At 35.7% G+C, this 18,527-nt stretch overlaps 2 protein-coding genes across 5 annotated transcripts; one reads left to right on the top strand and one right to left on the bottom strand.

Annotated features, from left to right (window-relative positions):
- Window positions 1–748: 748 nt before the first annotated feature.
- On the top strand, window positions 749–14,179 carry LOC105208286 (multiple coagulation factor deficiency protein 2 homolog). Of its 3 annotated transcripts, none has more exons than XM_026134684.2 (5): window positions 749–803; window positions 12,839–13,001; window positions 13,491–13,577; window positions 13,651–13,769; window positions 13,882–14,179. In XM_026134684.2, exons 1-5 carry the CDS (start codon window positions 764–766, stop codon window positions 14,013–14,015), a joined length of 543 nt encoding a protein of 180 aa, XP_025990469.2. In that variant the 5' UTR covers window positions 749–763; the 3' UTR covers window positions 14,016–14,179. The 3 variants fall into 3 exon arrangements, with proteins under 3 accessions (XP_025990469.2, XP_011176404.2, XP_011176405.2); XM_011178102.3 differs by lacking the exon at window positions 749–803 and adding an exon at window positions 10,028–10,222; XM_011178103.3 differs by lacking the exon at window positions 749–803 and adding an exon at window positions 10,042–10,228.
- Window positions 14,180–14,458: 279 nt separating this feature from the next.
- Window positions 14,459–18,069, bottom strand: LOC105197100 (ribosomal oxygenase 1). Of its 2 annotated transcripts, none has more exons than XM_026134671.2 (7): window positions 17,617–18,069; window positions 16,945–17,106; window positions 16,498–16,855; window positions 16,141–16,418; window positions 15,148–15,874; window positions 14,874–15,060; window positions 14,459–14,788 (listed from the first exon to the last, which is right to left on the bottom strand). In XM_026134671.2, exons 2-7 carry the CDS (start codon window positions 17,099–17,101, stop codon window positions 14,726–14,728), a joined length of 1,770 nt encoding a protein of 589 aa, XP_025990456.1. In that variant the 5' UTR covers window positions 17,102–17,106; window positions 17,617–18,069; the 3' UTR covers window positions 14,459–14,725. The 2 variants fall into 2 exon arrangements, with proteins under 2 accessions (XP_025990456.1, XP_025990454.1); XM_026134669.2 differs by having other exon boundaries at window positions 16,945–17,114; window positions 17,617–18,066.
- Window positions 18,070–18,527: the final 458 nt, after the last annotated feature.

Below are 18,527 nucleotides of genomic sequence, written 5' to 3'. Positions count from 1 at the left end.
GGTTTCTCTGGGTTTATTTATTTTTATTTATAATTAACAAAAAAAATTTGGTCATAAATGCTCAAATTTTGACCCTAAAACTAGCTGCAAGTAAGAAAACTTGAAAATGAAAAATTTGATTTATAATGAAAATTACTATGTTCTGCTGGATTTCTAAATAAATAATTTTTAAACGAGTAAGTGGATCTAAATAAATTTTTGCACAAATATTTATTAGAGTTTTATTAGTATATGTAAAAATTTAATTGGTAATGCTACTGCCATAAAATTTGCAAATAAGTGTATACTGTAAAACGCGATTTTACATAAGAATCAAGAGTAAATAAAAAATTAAATAACTTCTAAATTAATAAGTGAATTGTATTCAAATTTTACACAGATACTCAAACGTAATACTAAAATACCATACTCTATGAAATTTTTATATTTTTGGTAATGTTTTGAGACATTACCCATACATCCTTAAAAACTTCTACTGAATTCTTTGCAACTTGTGTCTTGTTTCTTCACAATTCGCTTTTATTCTGTTATTATCTTTTATTTTTTTTTTTTATTTTTTTTCTCATCTTTTCTCTCCCTAGTTTCTCCTTCCGATCGAGCGCGACTCGCGCACGGTTGATCGAGCTAACGAAGGCGGCGCAGCAAGAATTGGGAAGGAAACCTTCGCCCTTTTTTCGTCCGATGCACAATTCCGGGCGGAAGAGAGAGAGGCAAAGAAGAGCGGAGAGCGCGAAAATCGCGGAGCACGAAAATCGGGGAGGAAATGCGGAAAATCGCCTTGGTCGTCTGCAATCACGCTGTCGGTGAGAGAAATTGCCGTGGACTATAAGGGAACGCTCTTTTCCTCTCTCTTCCTCTCTCTCTCTCTCTCTCTCTCTCTCTCTCTCTCTTTCTCTCTCTCACGTTCTCTGTTTTCCTCGACGTCGAGATAATCGCAAAAAGCGTATGAAGATAAATCGCGCGATGCATCTCATCGCTTGCTTTTCTTCGTGCGAGTTCTCTCTGAAAATATTTTTATCTTCCTCGAGAGCCACATAAATATACAATGCGATCAAGCATTATTATTATTATTATTATTATTATTATTATTATTATTATTATTATTATGGATTTCTTATTGATAAGTCATCATCTGCTGCACTGATAATGAGTTTGATCCATTATCGATACTCGATGATACAACGACAGAACGCATTAACGAGCCTAATTAACGTTCTGAGGACACAATTTGCGCGAACCCTCGATTCTGAAGCGAAGTTACAAACGTGCGTCGCGATCCTCGTCAGAATACGAGACTGTGTTGCACATCGGCAAATGACAAACGTTGATCGTGGAAACGCGGGCGGGACCGCGCGCTTATGAACTCTCGTCGCTCTGATTCGTTACGCTTTACAAATTTACTTATGCCCAATTTCTTTATAACTTTATTCATAAGATCCCTCCCAGAGAATATGGTAATATCTATTAAAATTCTCTAGTATATTTGTGCCCAAAGTTAGCAGAAGACCAGCTATCCGTTAATAAATACGTAACCAAAAGTTTCAGTGGAGTAAACGAATTTTTAGTTAATTGGCGAATATCTTTATCTAGAAAATAGCTATCGGGGGGGGGGGTGTGAAGAAATCACCATTCTAGAAATAAGTACACGGTTTTGCCAAAGTGTCTAAGAACTTAACTTGATGCAGAAATCAACTTTGTTACAGCCATCAGAATAATTATGTAGAACAGTTTATCGTTAAATTCATAGTGTCAAATTCTACCCAATTTATTTTTAACCATTCTTATAAGTCGTTGTTGCTCCTACTTAATATGCCATCAATTGAAACTAAAACAATAAAGTTAAATAAGTTAACTGTAAAATTGTTAAATTTGACTCTAATTTGTTATTTACTAGGTGCATGCGTTAATATACACTGCTTACTTTGAAATTAAGCACGTTAATCACAGAAAGGGTTGATTAGATAAGGTTGTTCGTTTCATTACATATTATTTGTTAAAATAATAAACTTCGACGCACACAGAAGTCGAAAATAAGAAAATTTTAATAGCTCAAGGAATTTGTTTAAATTTGACTTGATAAATTTAACAGTTTTAAATTGATTGCTAAAATGTGAAAAACCTTTCGCAGCTTCGCTCATCGCGCTTGAGCGACCTACATGATTATTTCGATAGTCCACCAAAATTATTTTCAAATCTGAATCCAGGTAAATTTTTAAATACTTCAGCAAAAAAACCGTCCTTTTTGTGCAGATGAGAGAATTCGTCCATGCAGACGCCGCGAACGGGTAAAAGTCCCGTTACTCTTTTCCAATTCAATTCAAATTGTTAATCGCAAAGCAACGTGGGAGAGCTCAGCTCGACGGCAAAGTCGAGCTCTAATACTGAAAATATCGCGCGCATCAGAACGTCATGCGGAAAATGCGCGCAAGTCGTTAATCGCCGTGCCGATGTGCACGCGGCCTTACGCGGGCATGCGAGATCGAGCGGAATGGGGCAATGGCGCGTGAAAAGCTCCAGATAACACAGTGATATTTCGAGCGGCATATCGGCAAAGCTCAAAGAGTTAATCGTATGTCCGCGAGGCAGAGGACAGAACGGGGGAGGAAAAAAAAAAGAGCGCCGCGAGCCGGCCGCGCGTGTATTTTCGATAATTATTCGACAGTCGATTTGCGTGCGGATGGACTGCGCATTGCGGGGGGTGGAGGGAGGGAGGGGGGGGACGAACCGGGGAGGTTGAACGAGAGCGGATGAGAGCGGACGAGAGCGGGCGAGAGCGGGTTGCCGGGGGATCGTGAGAGGAGGCGAGGGGAGGGAAGGGCGAGGGGGGTAGACGCGATTGTGGGGTCGCGGGGGTGGTTTCCGAGAGTCGCGTTCAACCATCCGGAAGCTATGAATATATTATTTGACGGGCAGTTTCGGTAGACTCCGATCGGATGGAGCATCGATCATGGCTGGCGCATCCCTTTGGGCCATTTTCATGCGTCAGAATGCGACACGCCTGTGATCGAGCGATTGCCGCGAAAATAAAAAAGGGGTGGACGGGGGCGGGAGGGTGGGAGGGAGGGAGAGGGGAAAAAAGAGGGACGCGCATTGCGAGAGCGCACGCAAACAACGCGCGCGCGTTCGCTATAACCGGCGCGATATTTTTCTCGGGCGAGCGAAAAGATCGTCGAACGGGTTAAAAACAAATTAGATGTCGTGCGACGACGGCCCGATTCCCGTTCCTTCGGGAGGTAAGACAGTCAACAGGTAAGCGGAGCACACGAAGCACGCAAATGCACATCCGCGAAGACCGATACTCGAAGATAATTGAGGAGCAATTGTCGTTTTCGTACACTTTCACTGGGGAGAAAATTACTTGATATTCGTGATTATAATTGAATTTTGAAATAATTGTAGATAGAGGCTAAATTTTTATAATTATCACTGCTATAACATTAACAGTAATACAATGTGTTACGCTGACAAAAATATAGTGCAATTGCCACACTAGAAAAAAATGTTTTGTTGTAATAACGATAATTTGGTCAAAATATATCGAACAAAACTAATATAAACGAATATTTAGTTAGTATAAACAAATATGTTTTAATTACATGCATTTCATAGAAGCGACCAAATTTTTTGTTGCTTCTAAAACAAAATATTTGATCGTAATTAAAAAAATGCCTCGACTAAACAGCCTCTGCTGAAGCCACTACATTTATTTTCTAAACGTATAATTCAATCCTTAAAGCTCAATCATGGAGGATTCCGTATCCGACTGATTTCTATTCATAGAATTTCTTTAAATTTTAAAGATAATTATAAAGTGCGCTGTTTTTTTATTTTTTTTTTTAGAAGTATGATTTTTTGAAAAGAAGTATGAAGTAGAACATTTATTTTACACTAAGAACAATAGTTGTTAACTTGACTAAATTTTTCAACTCGATTAAATATTTTCAATTCAACTATTTATGTATTTGACTTGAATACAATACTTGAACTTTAGTTTAATCATCTATATATTTAATTATATATATACATAATTAACTTAAATATGTAAATACTTGAATTGAAGAAATTCAATCAAGTTGAAAAATTTAGTCAAATTAACAACTTTTTTTCTCAGTGTAGATTTTCTAAGTCGTTTTAATTTGGAGAAATGAAGAAGTGGTTCATTTCGACATCAATAATTGGATCAATAAGATACTCTTTTCCGCGGTGTACGTAAAGGTTGAATATAATTGGCACTGAAAATGAAAATAAATTATAGTCATTAGGTGCCATTTGTATTTAAAATTATAATTGGCAATTATTTTTTCAGTGTAACACATATTATTATTACTAATGTTATAGCAATAATAATTACAAAAATGCGGCTTCTAATTATAATTACTTTAACATTTAACATTACAATCACAAATAACAAAACTTTTCTCTCAGTATTCCTTTTACTTTAGCTTTTGTATTCCTATCACGGCTAATTAATCAATTGTGAGTCAACTTTACAGACCTCTCTTGATGATTCGGTGATAGATTAACGTTTCATGAGTCGCACAATTTAATGTTTATCGAACAATCTAAACTCATAAACAATTCGCTGATCAAATGAACGTCGTATCGTGCCGCTCGTAATTACTAGAAGAAGGCAACTTACATCTCTTCTAATTGAATAGTTGGAAACTACAGTTGTTAGCCAAACTTAAACAACCTCGACCAATGGATTTTCGCGAAGACAGATTGCCACTCGGAGAAAGGATGAAGATAATAAGTAGTTAAAATTATACAACGGAATATCTCCGTTCGGCGGAATGTTCTGCTTTCCGCCGTGCGTTTCTGCAGTGCGCTAGAGCTCGCATTTAAACACCACGAAATATAAATAACATTCCTGCTTCGTAAGTGGCGTACGAATCCCTGAAATGATCTTTAATCATCACTCGGATCGTACGCAGAGAAACAAAATTTGTTGACAAACTAAAATAGTTAGTCCGATACGTGCAACTAACTATTGAGTTGATTTAATTATATCTTGGTAAAAAAAAATTTGAATGGTTGACACGAATAAACTATATCTTTTTTTGTGCAACTAAATAAGTGTTGAATCAACCCAACGTTTAGTTGATCGTATCGAACTAAATATTTTAGTTTTTTTAACAAATTTTTTTTCCTCAGTGTAGGCTTTTGCAAATCAATTTGTGTCAAATAAACACAATCGCTAAATACATATCCAATTTGCGAAAATAATTTTACATCCAATTTAACAATTTTCATCCGAAAAGTATCCGGGAGTGCCGCGAAGATTATCAGGGAAATTATCATACCATTTCCCGATGATATTACATCTATTATTACAAATAATAACGCAGTAATAGAGGCTTTGCGTAGGAATCAATTTCCACGCGACCGCGAGGAGAGGGGCAAATTTATTTATTTGAAGTCACTTCAGCACGCAAAATTTTATTAACTTGCTCCAACATTCCGGGAATCGCGCGATTGAAAAGCATCCGTGGGCGGTAAGCTGTTCATGAAGGAATCGCGGTGGGTGGTCCTTTCTTCGCAGTAATCGAGTAGAAAATCCAATCGCGATCTGACTTTCGCATGGCTAGTTTCGCTCATTGTTATTGATTCGATTTTCAAAAGATAGCCTCCGAGAGAAAGAAAGGGAACGCTTTCCAATCGATCTCCTCCCCCTCTCTCTCTCTCTCTCTCTCTCTCTCTCTCTCTCTCTCTCTCTCTCTCTCTCTCTCTCTCTCCGCGCCTCGCGACGCAGCTGTCGACGTTATAGCTTCGATCGGCCGCGCACCGATTCACCTGCAGTTCGATGTCAATTCTCTCCTGGCTATATCCATGTGTTATCCTCGCGCGCGTCACAACTGAAAGTTACACGAATCCAAAAATTTCCCGTCACTTTTTACCAAGATACTTTTAACAGGTGACATTGTTTACATGAAACGTACAGGAGTAATTCGATGGAAAAATTGGAATTTAATTGTGGTTTAATTAACCTTTAAGTAGATAGGCGGGGTAGCCACAGTAATCTTAGGCAACGAAGAAATGTAGGATTAGAAACCGTATCCTGAAAAAGAAAAATAGAAAGTATTAGCGACAAGTCTTAAAGTTCATTTTTGCACATTCCCTATCTCCTAAGGATCCTTAACGAATGTAAATTTAAATATAACATAAGATACTAATGAAAAATATGACAATAGTAATGACATTTCTTTAGAATGTTGTCAGCATCCCATCTATCTATTTGCATGACATTTGAACACGTACTTACTTAAAGATTAAACATATCTCATCGAAAATGTAAAGTGGCTTATAATAGGCTGATTAATTAACATTCACATTTGACACGGGATTATTAAAATGGGTTTCTTTCGATAGTCGCACGGTATTTAGAATGGTACCGGAATTAATCGCAATTACGAAGCGTTATGCCACACGGCGATACGAGATGCACCCCTGAAAAATTCGGGACCGTGACGTGAGAGGCGGGGGGGAGAGGGGGAGGGAGAGAGAGAGAGAAAGCGAACGCGGGACTGGAAGATGCAGTCCGACGTAACCTTTGACGTCGGGTCGCGTTGCGTTATAGTCGGCAGGCGCGCTTTGAAGTCGCGTGTATTTTAATGCAACGGCGAACTGTGCATATCGAGAGACTGCTGAATTAATCGCAGGGCACTTCGCGCGGGGCGAGGGCGGGGAGGGACAGATAGGAAAAGGGGATGGTACAGGGAAAAGCGGCGGAGGAAAGGGTAGGGGGATGAGGAAAGTCAGGGGGAGGGAGGTAGGGGGGACGAGACGGCCCCGCTTTTCTGGGGCACGTGCCCATGGGTATCGGTATTTCGGGGTGCGTTAATACCTCACTATCCAGACGGATAGAGAGAGAACAGAGCGAAACATCCACTCCTGCACATTGTTTGCGGCTTGGAATCAATAAAAGCATAGCTTTAGGCTACGATGGTCGCTATGGCAACCGGAGACCCATCCGTGCACTATCCCACTCGCTCTCTCTCTCTCTCTCTCTCTCTCTCTCTCTCTCTGTCTGTCTGTCTGTCTTTCTCCAGCTTCCTCTCTCTCTGTACCTCGTTCTTCTCCCTCTACCCTCTCGTTCCACCCCCGCATCTCCCTCAACCCCCGCAGTTTATCTCTGTCCCTCTTCGATCCTCAAACACGCACACCCTCTGTTCTTCTCTCGCCTTCTCTCCTCTTTCTCGTTCTCTCTCGCGCCTTTTCGAGCGCCGCATCTGCGTGGCGTTCTTCTTTTCTTCCTCCTCCTTCCCCGTTTCTCCCCTTTTCTTCTCTTTCTCCACTCCTCCGCTGGCTTCTCAAAAATTCTACTTTGGTTAAGTCAAATTTGTAGCCGCGATGAAGCACCCTTAAACTCCCATCGTCTCGCGATTTAATTACGATAACAGAGCGGTTCTGATGGATCTGATGTTTTCTTCGTGATAAGCAAAAATATTTAATTATAAGAGATAAGCATAATAGACATTCACTCAGAAAAATCATTCAAGAACTAATTTCTTTTTTCAAATCTGTAAGCCTTGTAAAAAAAATATCAAATTAAAATTATTTAAGTATTTTATTTAACAATCATTGTTTTATATATAATCAAGAATGGAATTTCTCGTATATAATTAAATCTTTAAAGAACTTTTAATCTTAAATTTCAGTAAAAATTTATATCTCAATATTATAATAGTGTTACCTAAGAATACAATGTAATTGTTTTAACAGCAACAATATCAAACACAATTCTAATTCTTCATTTGAAGAAATTGTTATTTTTTCTATCCATTATTTTTTCTAAAAAAAAAATCAATTTTTAAAATCAGATTTTCAATCTTTATACTGTCATAATAAGCCTGTAAAACAATTTAATGAAATTCAAACAGTTTGTTGTTTTCACGTTTTAAAGAATGCAGCGTATTGGTCCAACGAGGCTTTAAATGCTTTTTTCTCAAATTCATGTTTTTCAACCTTGTCCTATGCTTTTCTTAGAAACTACTAAATCGATCGACTTTTACCTTGAAGCAAAATATTCGTAATGCTTATGGCCATGATTGGAAGTAGGATTTTTTTTTTAATATCTCGAAAAGTTGTTTTACAACTTGCAAAAAGTTTAAAAAGTTTTGCAAAATTTCGTTCTTCATTTTCAGTTCGCCATTGCGATAAATGATTTTATTCTAATTCCAACAATAACCACATTTGTGTAGTGAAGTAAACCTTGGATTGTTGGTAAGTTTAGAATGAAGGACGCGATCCCTGTGTGACAGTATAAACAGGATTTTTTTTAATTGTTATTTATAAATATCTCTATTTTATATTAATAAGAACTCAAAATTAAATTTTAAAGTTAAAGAATAATGAACACGTATTTAAAACACCCTAAATGTTCTCAGTTCAGAGAAAAAAAAAAAAAAATCGTAGAAATAGCCTTTAAAATGGTTTTTCAAACTAGAATAATACTTTAACTCTTGAAAATTATTATTGAATAATAAACATTTCTTTTAATAAAACTATTCAAAACTTTTTTATCTAAGCAAGTTATGTCTGTTTGGCGGGTTGTAATCTTATTTTATTATTTAATATTATAAAAATAAATATATTCTCAAAAATACTCTCTTCGTTTGCACGGAAATTCATTAGAGAATTTCCAGAATTCATCTATAATGCATCCAGTGATTTTGAATTCTAAAAATCTCAGGATTTATTAATAAAATGCAACAGCAGATTAGCTGAAATCGAGAAAAACTGCGTCGCGATTTCTGGCAGTGCAACGCGACACTGGTGTTACCTTTTACATAAAACGTCCGTCATGCAACAGCAAGCAAATAACGACGTTGTTAATGAATATTGTCATTATTTGTGCCGTTGCGTAAACGCGAATGTACGCAGCGGGATATTTTAATATCCCAAAAATGTATATTCACCTGTACCGTGCAGAAACAGTTGCATAATAATGCATAATAAAAGGCCGAGTTTCCGCACGTGGAGCTTTTTCAATTCTTGCCGTGCGGAATGAAGGGGACCGAACCGCAAGTAATAGCCGAAATATCACCGCCGATACTGCCGTGATTTCGTCTAAATTTGTATAAATGTAATATTACAAACTTTGCGTAGCAGTTATTGGCTATGTGCAAGTGAAAGAGAGAGAGAGAGAAGAGAGGGCGCGAAAAAATCTCTCGGAAAATTCTCTAATTTTTCAGACGTTCTCGTTCAAATTTCCAGGCAAAATTAAAGCGCTTTTCTATGCAAATTTAAGACAGATTTAGTCACTGCATGGCCTTCGTCGCGTTTCCTGCTTACAATCTCGTGCGGACAAGAAATTTAAGAGTCACTCAAATGCCAAATAATAGATTCTCGAAGGTGAAAAATTTCTATTGAATTAGTTTTTCGTTTAAAATAATTTTTTTGTTTTCAAGAAATAAGGAATTGTAAAGATTGCGCAATGCATACGTGAAAATAGCGCGAAATATATGATAATAATTTAGAATATATATTTTTAATTAAACAAATATATTCTAGAAATATATTTTTTAAATATTTTAAATATATTCCAAGATACATTTAAAAATTAAAAATATATCCAAAATACTTTTTTAATTGACAGAATTCTTACGAAGGATATTTTAAAACAAATGTCTGCTAGGCAAGGCGTTTAATTGCTAATTAGGCCGACCGCTGGCCGCTCTTTCTCTCGCAAAATAAAAGCAAGATCGTCGAAGGGACGATCTCGACAGAAATTCCCCGAGTTCCGGTAAAATTCCCTGATAATTATTTCTCCGGCTACTCGGAGGAAAAAGTTCCCGGAGAATTCTAGGCTTCCCGGGTGCTTCCTGGACGAAAGCCGGACGCCCAGCGCGAACCGAACGGAGTAATCCGCGCGCTTATTCCGCGCGGCAAAAGAAGCGAGATGATCGGATTAGCCGACTTTTCGCAGGGATTTGGACGAAAACCAAACGAGAGAGCCCGCTCAAAGAGAGCGGGCCGCGCGCGTTCGGAGCAACTCGTCCAGCACGCAAGCTCCGCGTGCTCGGAAAAACGTCGATAAGCGTCGCGCGCTTCTCTCGCCGATCAAGAGTCCGAGAGCGAGCGAAGGTTCCGCGGAATCCGCGCACGGGATCGTAAGAGCGTGGAGGGTGGTGGATCGTGCAGTCGATCTTCGCGGGCGGGGTCGGATCCATCGCCGACCGGGTCGATTGACGACGCACCGCCGCGACGCGTCCAAGACAAGGTAAAGGTAAATAGCGCCGGGCGTTCGCCACCTGCGCCATGGGGGCTGCGACGTGGCCGAGAGTAGCAGCGTCCAGGTTATAGACTACCCGACCTGGCGCTCCATCTATCCGGAAGGTGGTGACTACCCTTCGCTGTACGAGGGGTGGTCTTCAGCCTTGCGAGACGCGAGATACATCCGCCGATATAATCGTCGCCAGCGGATGTCGAACAGCTAGGGGGATCGCTGTCGAGAAACACGGAGATGTCGAGTTTCGCGACAGTAATTTTGCGTATGATGTATGCGGAGACATATGTCCAATCTGTGTCCCCAATGGCACGGATTAATTTATCGCGAACGTGAATGTATATTTCGATAACAATACAAATATTGCGAATAACAGTGTGCGCCTGATAAATTTTCAGCCGTATCGTAAGGTCACTGCATCAGTCATCGAACAATCACTAGCAAAAGACTGTTTGAGAAAAATATTAAGTTAATAAGATTTTAATAAATTGCAAATTAATTGATATTTATAAAATCTAATTTTTATGGAGATTTGATTAAAATATGTTTTTTACTGGAAAATGTAATTATACTTAAAAAAAAATGTATTTTATTTTTTTTATTAAAAAATCAAATTATATCAGCAGCAATTTCCTTGTTTAAATTATGATATTAACAAAAGACAAAATTTTAAGATTAAACATCTTGACCTATTTCAAGCTTCTCTTTTATGATTAAACAAAAGGACAGACAAATAAAAGAAAAATATTAAATTAATAAAATTTAAAAATAAGAAATTGCAAATTGATTTTTTAAATCTAATTTTTACACAGATTTGATTAAAATATTATTTTTTTACTTGAAAATGTAAATAATTATAATCATTTTTATTTGTTCATTGACTGGTCCAATTTCTTATTTATCCGTGACTGGTGTAGTGACTCTATATACACAAATGCGATATATTGAAGCAATGATATATAAATGAATGTAATGTAATTACGAAACATTTAACATTATTACATTTATGCGTGCTATACAATAACGTATAACTATTTTGCTTTTTATTCTAAAATCGAATTGTATCAGTAGCGAAATAGCAACTTCCTCAATTCTGAATTACGATTGTTGCCAAAGTTTCCTCGAAAATTTGTGCACAGGGGTAAAATCCCACAGATATTAACAAAAGACAAAAAAATTTCAATATGAAAAATTTTGGCCTACTTCAAGCTCTTCTTCTATGAAGGAACAGATAAATAGAACAATCGCGCGATAAAGAGACGAAAAGTACCACATTCGCGTTGTGGTCTCATTAGCACCTGTACGCAACCAATCTCGCTCTATGACCGACCGATTAGCGTCAAATCCATAAGCTCGTCTCTCCGTGTATCCGTTATGCATCGGATAACGAGAGATCGTTGCCGATTCTGACAATCGGGGAGGAGAATATCGAGTGAGCGCAGGTCCCCTGTAAGGCGACACAGGTACATATGGGCTCTCCCGTCGTGAATGGACCAAATGATATAAATTATTTATAGATTTCGACACCCAGAGAGAGGGCGAAAGAGAGACAGAAGCGGGCGCGGAGGGTGCGCGGAATTGGGGTGCCTCGGGACCCCCGGGGGGTTCGATTCGCTCGCGCATCGAAAACCCCCTTGGGACTCCCCCGCTCCCTTCTTAGCATATGCATTCTCGCTTCGAGATCACCGTAAGCCTATATAAAATTGATTCCTAAGTGCCCCGTATTTGTGTCGGCCTCGTGTGTCTTTTAACACCTACGTACATAGGTACTTGTCCCTTTCCACCCTCCTTTTCTTTTTTTTTCACAAATACGAGAATAAATATGGTTACGAATAGTGTTCTTAGCTTAAAAAAAGTTCTCGGAAAATTTTTTGCCGGTTTTTTCTTTTTTTCTTTTGAGACGACGCTTTATTGTCTTCTATGTCAATGATTTTGGTTTCTTTTACATTTAAAAGTTGAAAAAGAAGTAATTCAATAGTAAAATCAGCTGTCATTATCACAGTCATTTTTTCCCATATCTTTTGAAAAAGAACGAAAAAAATCTCTTTTATTTCTTCGGAAGATTAAGAACACTAGTTGCAGAAATCTTTCCGACTGTACCACGTCGAACATTTTCGAGTTTTCGATCTTGTAACAAATCGGGATGGGCCCACGATCGCGCAGCTCGGCCCCCTGGGGTCCAATCTAAATCAATGGGCTTGTGGGTAATCGCATAATAATTACCGTGGACCCCCTCTACCGCCCATCTGTCGCTGACCGACGGGGTGTTCGACCCTCGGAAGAAGCAGGCACTCCACACACGGCGACACACCCGATGAACATGTCGCAGCAGGTCCCATTGTCGATAGGCACCGTTCGGAATGTCGCGAAGAGTGGAGTCGCCCCTCAGCAGTCACCACTCTTTCCGAACTGCCGCACGCCCGATCGTGTACAAATCGACCATCGCGAAATGCAATTCTCAAATCTAATATCTTACTTCAAACTTCAACTTAAATCCGCGCGAATTAAGCTCATACGTGAGACTCGTAACATATCGTTTAGGTTTCCCCCCAAAACATTTATTTAAAGTAACGAAAAATGAAGGTATCGTCGTCGCACAATTTGTTTCAGATAGCAAAATGAGGACAATATTTTTGATCAGCTTTTGCCTCGGCCTAACGACCGGCCACTTTCGTGGACCACATCATCCAAGGAGCAGCGTGTCCCATCATCATTACATACCGGAAAACGATATTAAATTGACGCAGGATGACCAGCTGCTTCACGATACAACGTGAGAAACAATTTAACGATATAACTAATTTTCTAAATAAACATGCTGTGTTATAATTATTAATCCTCTATTTGTTCACGTTATTTTTCGGTATGTTCTCTACGCACGATGGATCGTTCGAGTTGGATTTATTTCTCATTACTTTTACAAGTATAACAAATTCTTCAATGACTCTTACATATACTTCAATAACATTTCTAGACAGTATTTGTATGTTTATTTTTAAAAAGATTGTATATAAATATAATTAATTACAATGCTTGGTTTTTCAAAAACAATGCGTAGGATACGAATCACCCCATCGTGTATGTAGAGAGAGTTAATTCCTTCGTATATTTTATATGTATATAAAACAATTTGGCGTATCAATAATTTTAAGGATCTTGTTGATACGTGTGTGTATATAATTACCAGTTATGAGCGATATTTAATTATTGAAATATTTACAATTTAATATTCATGTAAATATGACCAATTTCATAATTTTAGACATCTGAAGGAAGATATGGGTTCCATGGCCGATGAACTTGACTTTTCGAAAATGACCGAACAAGAAATAGAATTCCATTATTTTCAGTATGTTAGAAATCGTCTCGTCTGTCCACGTTTTTTAAGCAATTTATGTATTACTATATTTTCCTAATTGTAGAATTCACGATGTCGACAATAATACAAAGTTAGACGGATTAGAAATTCTTTACGCTCTTCAACATACTTTGCACGAGAATGAGGAGGAAGATGTACAATCGGATCAAGACTGGATTATAGGTACGTCTAAATTTCATGTGTAGAAAAAATATATATGTGTATTTACAATATGTTTAAATTCTTCTTAAAGTACACAATAAAATTGTACCATAATTTCTGTTTTATACTTTAGAACTTATAGATAAAGTACTGGAAGAAGACGATTTAAACAACGATGGATATTTAGAATATGTCGAGTATGTGTTAGGAAGACAAAGAGATCATGTTGCACAAGAGAAACGTAACAAGCTCAGAATCGGAACGTGAAAATTATAGATATAGATACACACTTGCATCGCACACAATAATTTTTAATTATGTGTCAATACTTTGTGTTACCAATTGAACTTAAAAGTCATGAAGAAAATAAAAAGAATTCTGGCAAAAAATTATGCAAATAGTATTAATAAAAAATATTGAAACAAGAAAAAGTAAAAAACGGTTTAATATAAAATCGCAATCAAATATAATGTAAAAAAAACATGAATAAAGAATGTATATCACACAGTTTTTATTTCATAAAATCTAAAAATTCTAGATTGACCTTTTCCTGGACATTGTTATATTAATATCAATGGATGGTTTTTTTAAATATAAGAAACCGCGTACAAAAGAGTGTAAAATAAAAATAAAGTGTAAAATATATTGTAAAAGCTCATTCGCACGTGATTTATAAAACATAACAAGAATCATTGAAGGTATTATACAATTGATATTCATATCATGTCATATGACTATTATACATAATTTTCTACTTGTAATACTGTATTGTTATTGTTTGTTTCGTATTTCGCAACAAAAACACACACGTACATGTGTTGCAAAAAAAAATTATATATATTCTCTTGAGCATTGAGATATATATATATATATATATATATATATATATATATATATATTCCTTAGTATTTTAGACATTTCTACAACTTCACATATATTCTCTTTTCTTTTCTTTAAAAAAAAAATTAATTTGTATATCAACACAGAGGATCCTTCGTTAAAATTAAATTCTTTTCCCAAAGATCTTTCACCATTTGAATCTATAATATATTCAAAATTATATTAATTGCAACATTATATAAGTAATATTTAATAAGACTTTGCAAACAATATGATATGTCATACCTTTGCTTCATTATCTTCAATTTGTAGTTCTTTCACAGATATAAAATTAGGATAATTTCGTATGATTTGCTTAATCGCAGGCACAAATTCTTCATCAACTTCTGAAAACTGCGGCTCATATTCGTGATACTCTTTAGAATTCTCAGTAGAGTAATATATCTTATAGAGTCCATCTTCTTTTAACAATCTAATAATACAGAAATATATATTATTATTCTGTCTTTTGAATTCGCTTTTTAGAATTAGGATTAGAAATTCACTCGCCGTAACTCACCTAATACAATGCCATCTTAACAATCGTATCTTTGTTTCAAGTGTTATCTCCGGATAGTTTTTAACAACTCCGTTACTAGTCATGATCTCGCCGTCTTCCGCCACAGTACGCTTTCGCTCGTTTTTGGGCAGGAAAGGTGGCAAAAAGTCATGAATTTGATTTTTGGCCATCAAATCGGCTGCATTGTCGATATCAATATGCTCTATCATGAGAGTGATTAAATCTTTAATTTTATTTTTAAAAATATTTTTTTGATTATTCTCATTGTGTGCAGTGCCGACATATGTTAAGTAATTCAAGGGCAATCCTTCACGAAAACGACTATCGTTTTCGGCAGCTCGGTTCAGAGCTTGTGGAAGCACTTTTTCAAGGAAGTCGCACCAACTGTTTTTCTGATACACACTTAATGTAACGTGCAAGCTGTGAACATTATCAAGAGTCACTCCTTGGTGAATAGTTCCCCGCGGTAGATACAATAAATCACCAGCTTTAACAATTGTATCCAGTATAGGCTCCCCTATCTCTGACTGATCAAAATTCTTGGAGGAATATCTTGGCAAAAATTCATTCTCACTAAGTGGTTTGTATAATCTCCATCGCTTTTGACCTTCGATTTGCAAAATAAATGCTTCTACATCATCGTAATGAGGTGCGAAACCTTGGCTATTAGGTGGTGTGAGGTACAAATTGGCGCCCACAAAACAACCGAAGAATTCTTGAAGGGTAGCTGTAAAAAGAAAGTTATAAAGAAATAAATGATAGAAAATTATTAAAAGAATAGTCACTACACCAGTTAATGAATAAGAACAACTTAACATAATTCTATTTTAATAAAAATAATATTTTAATCAAGTCTGTGTGAACATTAGATTTAGAAAATAATAATTTGCAATTTATTATTTTGAAATCTTATTTTAATATGTTCTTTATCAGTTATTTATTATAATCGTTTAGTGCCTGGTGCAGCGATCCTATAATTATACAATATCTTACCATTCAACGCATGTATCTTGGGTATGAATGTTTGAGGATTTAACATCCTCACAGAACATTTGTTGTTATAATAGTCCCAAACAATACTTGGGACAGCACGACCAGAAGGATTGTGAGTTTCTCTTACTCCGTTAGAATAGGATGTTATGTCAATATTTTTAGTAAATAGGAGATGATTGTTCCTCAACACTTTGTCCAATAAATCAGTTGATACGATGCGCTCGTAATACTCAGGCATATCCCTTCTCACATACATTGGTGCTTTTTCCCAATTTTGTCTGATTCAAAAGAAAAAAATTAATGTTAAGCATTAAAAATGTATATTTATTTATCAATTACTGTTCAACTTTTACTCACTCAAAGAACTTGTCTATATCCATAGGGTGTAATAACCACTGAAATAATTTTTGACTACTCGTAATAGGATTGCTATCATCACTATCTTCATTTATCTTAATCATTGAATCTGTGCTTAAATTACTTGAATCACTCTTATAATTTGCTTTTATATTATTTAAATTCTTTTTGCTGTTTTTTTTAATATTCTTTGTCAATACTGCATCAGTAGTCATCTGAATAATTTTTCTTTTGCTAAGGTTGCTTTTCTTTTGTTTCTTTGTTGTTTCTAATTTCGATTTTCTATGCATATTTTGCTTGTAACTTATTGACTGTACCTTTTTACTGACATTATTCAATTTTGTTTTAGATTTTATTCCTGCAACAGACAAGGAATTATAAATTATTAAACTTTCATTTTAATAACATCGCCTTTCTCTTCTTTCTTCACAAAAATATTCAAGATACCTTTGCCTTGTTGGCTCGCATGTAGTCGTTTCACATCTTTCCTGCTCTTTTGACTCAAAGTTTTTGACAAGTTCTGTTTATTCCTCTTTTCACTCTGTAACTGTTTCGTGTTGTTACATTTTGCTGCATACATGGAAAAGGCTGATACTGCTTCCATATTACCTGATATTCTTAATAAATATTAACACGAGAACAATTAGATTTGACTTTGGTTGACGAGGTAAATGTTCTAGTAGATAGACATTCCAGTTTTTGATTATATATTAAAGACAATAAAATAGTTATAAATAAAAACTCAAAATTAATATCTTCAAATCTATCATTAATATATTATGCTTGTATATAAGTTCAGAATTGTATAATTATTTTATTTCTTGTAAACAGTAATTTTTATTATGCATGCAAAAAGATATGAAAAAAGATATTGTGATAAATGAAATGTGTTTTCAATAATGATTAAACATCTAACAACTGGAATATTTATCTTATTTCTAAAACGTTAAGTTATCAAATATAAGGCGGCAAAGTAACCACATGGCTAGGTTAGGTTATTAATATATTACAGATAATATTACAGAAGGTAAAAATTGTGTGAGAGATCAATAAGTATATCAGATCGTAAAAATTCTTTTCGTTTTATGAAAAATTATATATCTCTTTATACATACTGACCTTTAAAAAAAAATTATCCTACACGTGGACGCGAAGCATGTGTGAAACACTCAAGTCAAATTATTATCGTTTATCTCAAATTACCATTATCTTTTTTTGTGAGCTATACAAAAAGTAGTAACAATTCGAAATGTTAATTCACTGTTTCAGCAAACCTCGAAAATTTTTCAGACATAAAAATACGTGCAAACACGTTCAGGGTTTAACAAAACGTGGAACCAGCCAGAACAGACCCGCACCCTACACGCAGATCACACTTAACGCGCCGCGAAATTAAATTTTTAGAATTACTATTGCTCTCAGGAGGCAAATCGTCGAAAAAACCTTGGATGAAAAAACGTAAACATAACACGTATTCTTATAAATTTACTCTGTGAAGTTATATGCATTGATTTGCACGGAAAATATGCTATTTTAGATACAAACAGAAAATAATATGAGATATCTGTTGACTAAATGAAATCTTTACATAATTACAATTTATTAAATTTATAAATTTTTTCGACTGCATAAAATACATTTACGAAATCGTATTTTGTTCCAGAAGCTGAAGTTGATAAATAAATAAAAAAAAGATTCATCCTTTATTTGAATAAATGTTGAAAAAAGAACGTAAAGAAATTAGTTTGAAAAAACAGAATTATCAAATCTAAAAGGATTAAAATAAACAAAAAATTGAATAAAATTATAATTTTTTTCAGGTTTCTTCTTCAATCTTAAAATATTTTCTAATAAACTGATGAGCTTTTCTCAATTAATTTTTCGGTAAAAAGACTTATAGTCTCGTTTATCCTTTTAAATGCACTGATGTGAGATAAGAGCTTCGACAGATAAATTAAATATAGATATCAAGTATTTTATAATTAAAGATAAGAAAATTTTGGTTTAACATTTTTCGCAGCATATTTGTC

This window comes from Solenopsis invicta, chromosome 9, assembly GCF_016802725.1.
Source record: "Solenopsis invicta isolate M01_SB chromosome 9, UNIL_Sinv_3.0, whole genome shotgun sequence".
In the NCBI taxonomy this organism is placed as follows: domain Eukaryota; kingdom Metazoa; phylum Arthropoda; class Insecta; order Hymenoptera; family Formicidae; genus Solenopsis; species Solenopsis invicta.
The sequence above is the reverse complement of the archived record's forward strand: the minus strand, read 5'-3'. Positions and strand labels throughout refer to the sequence as shown.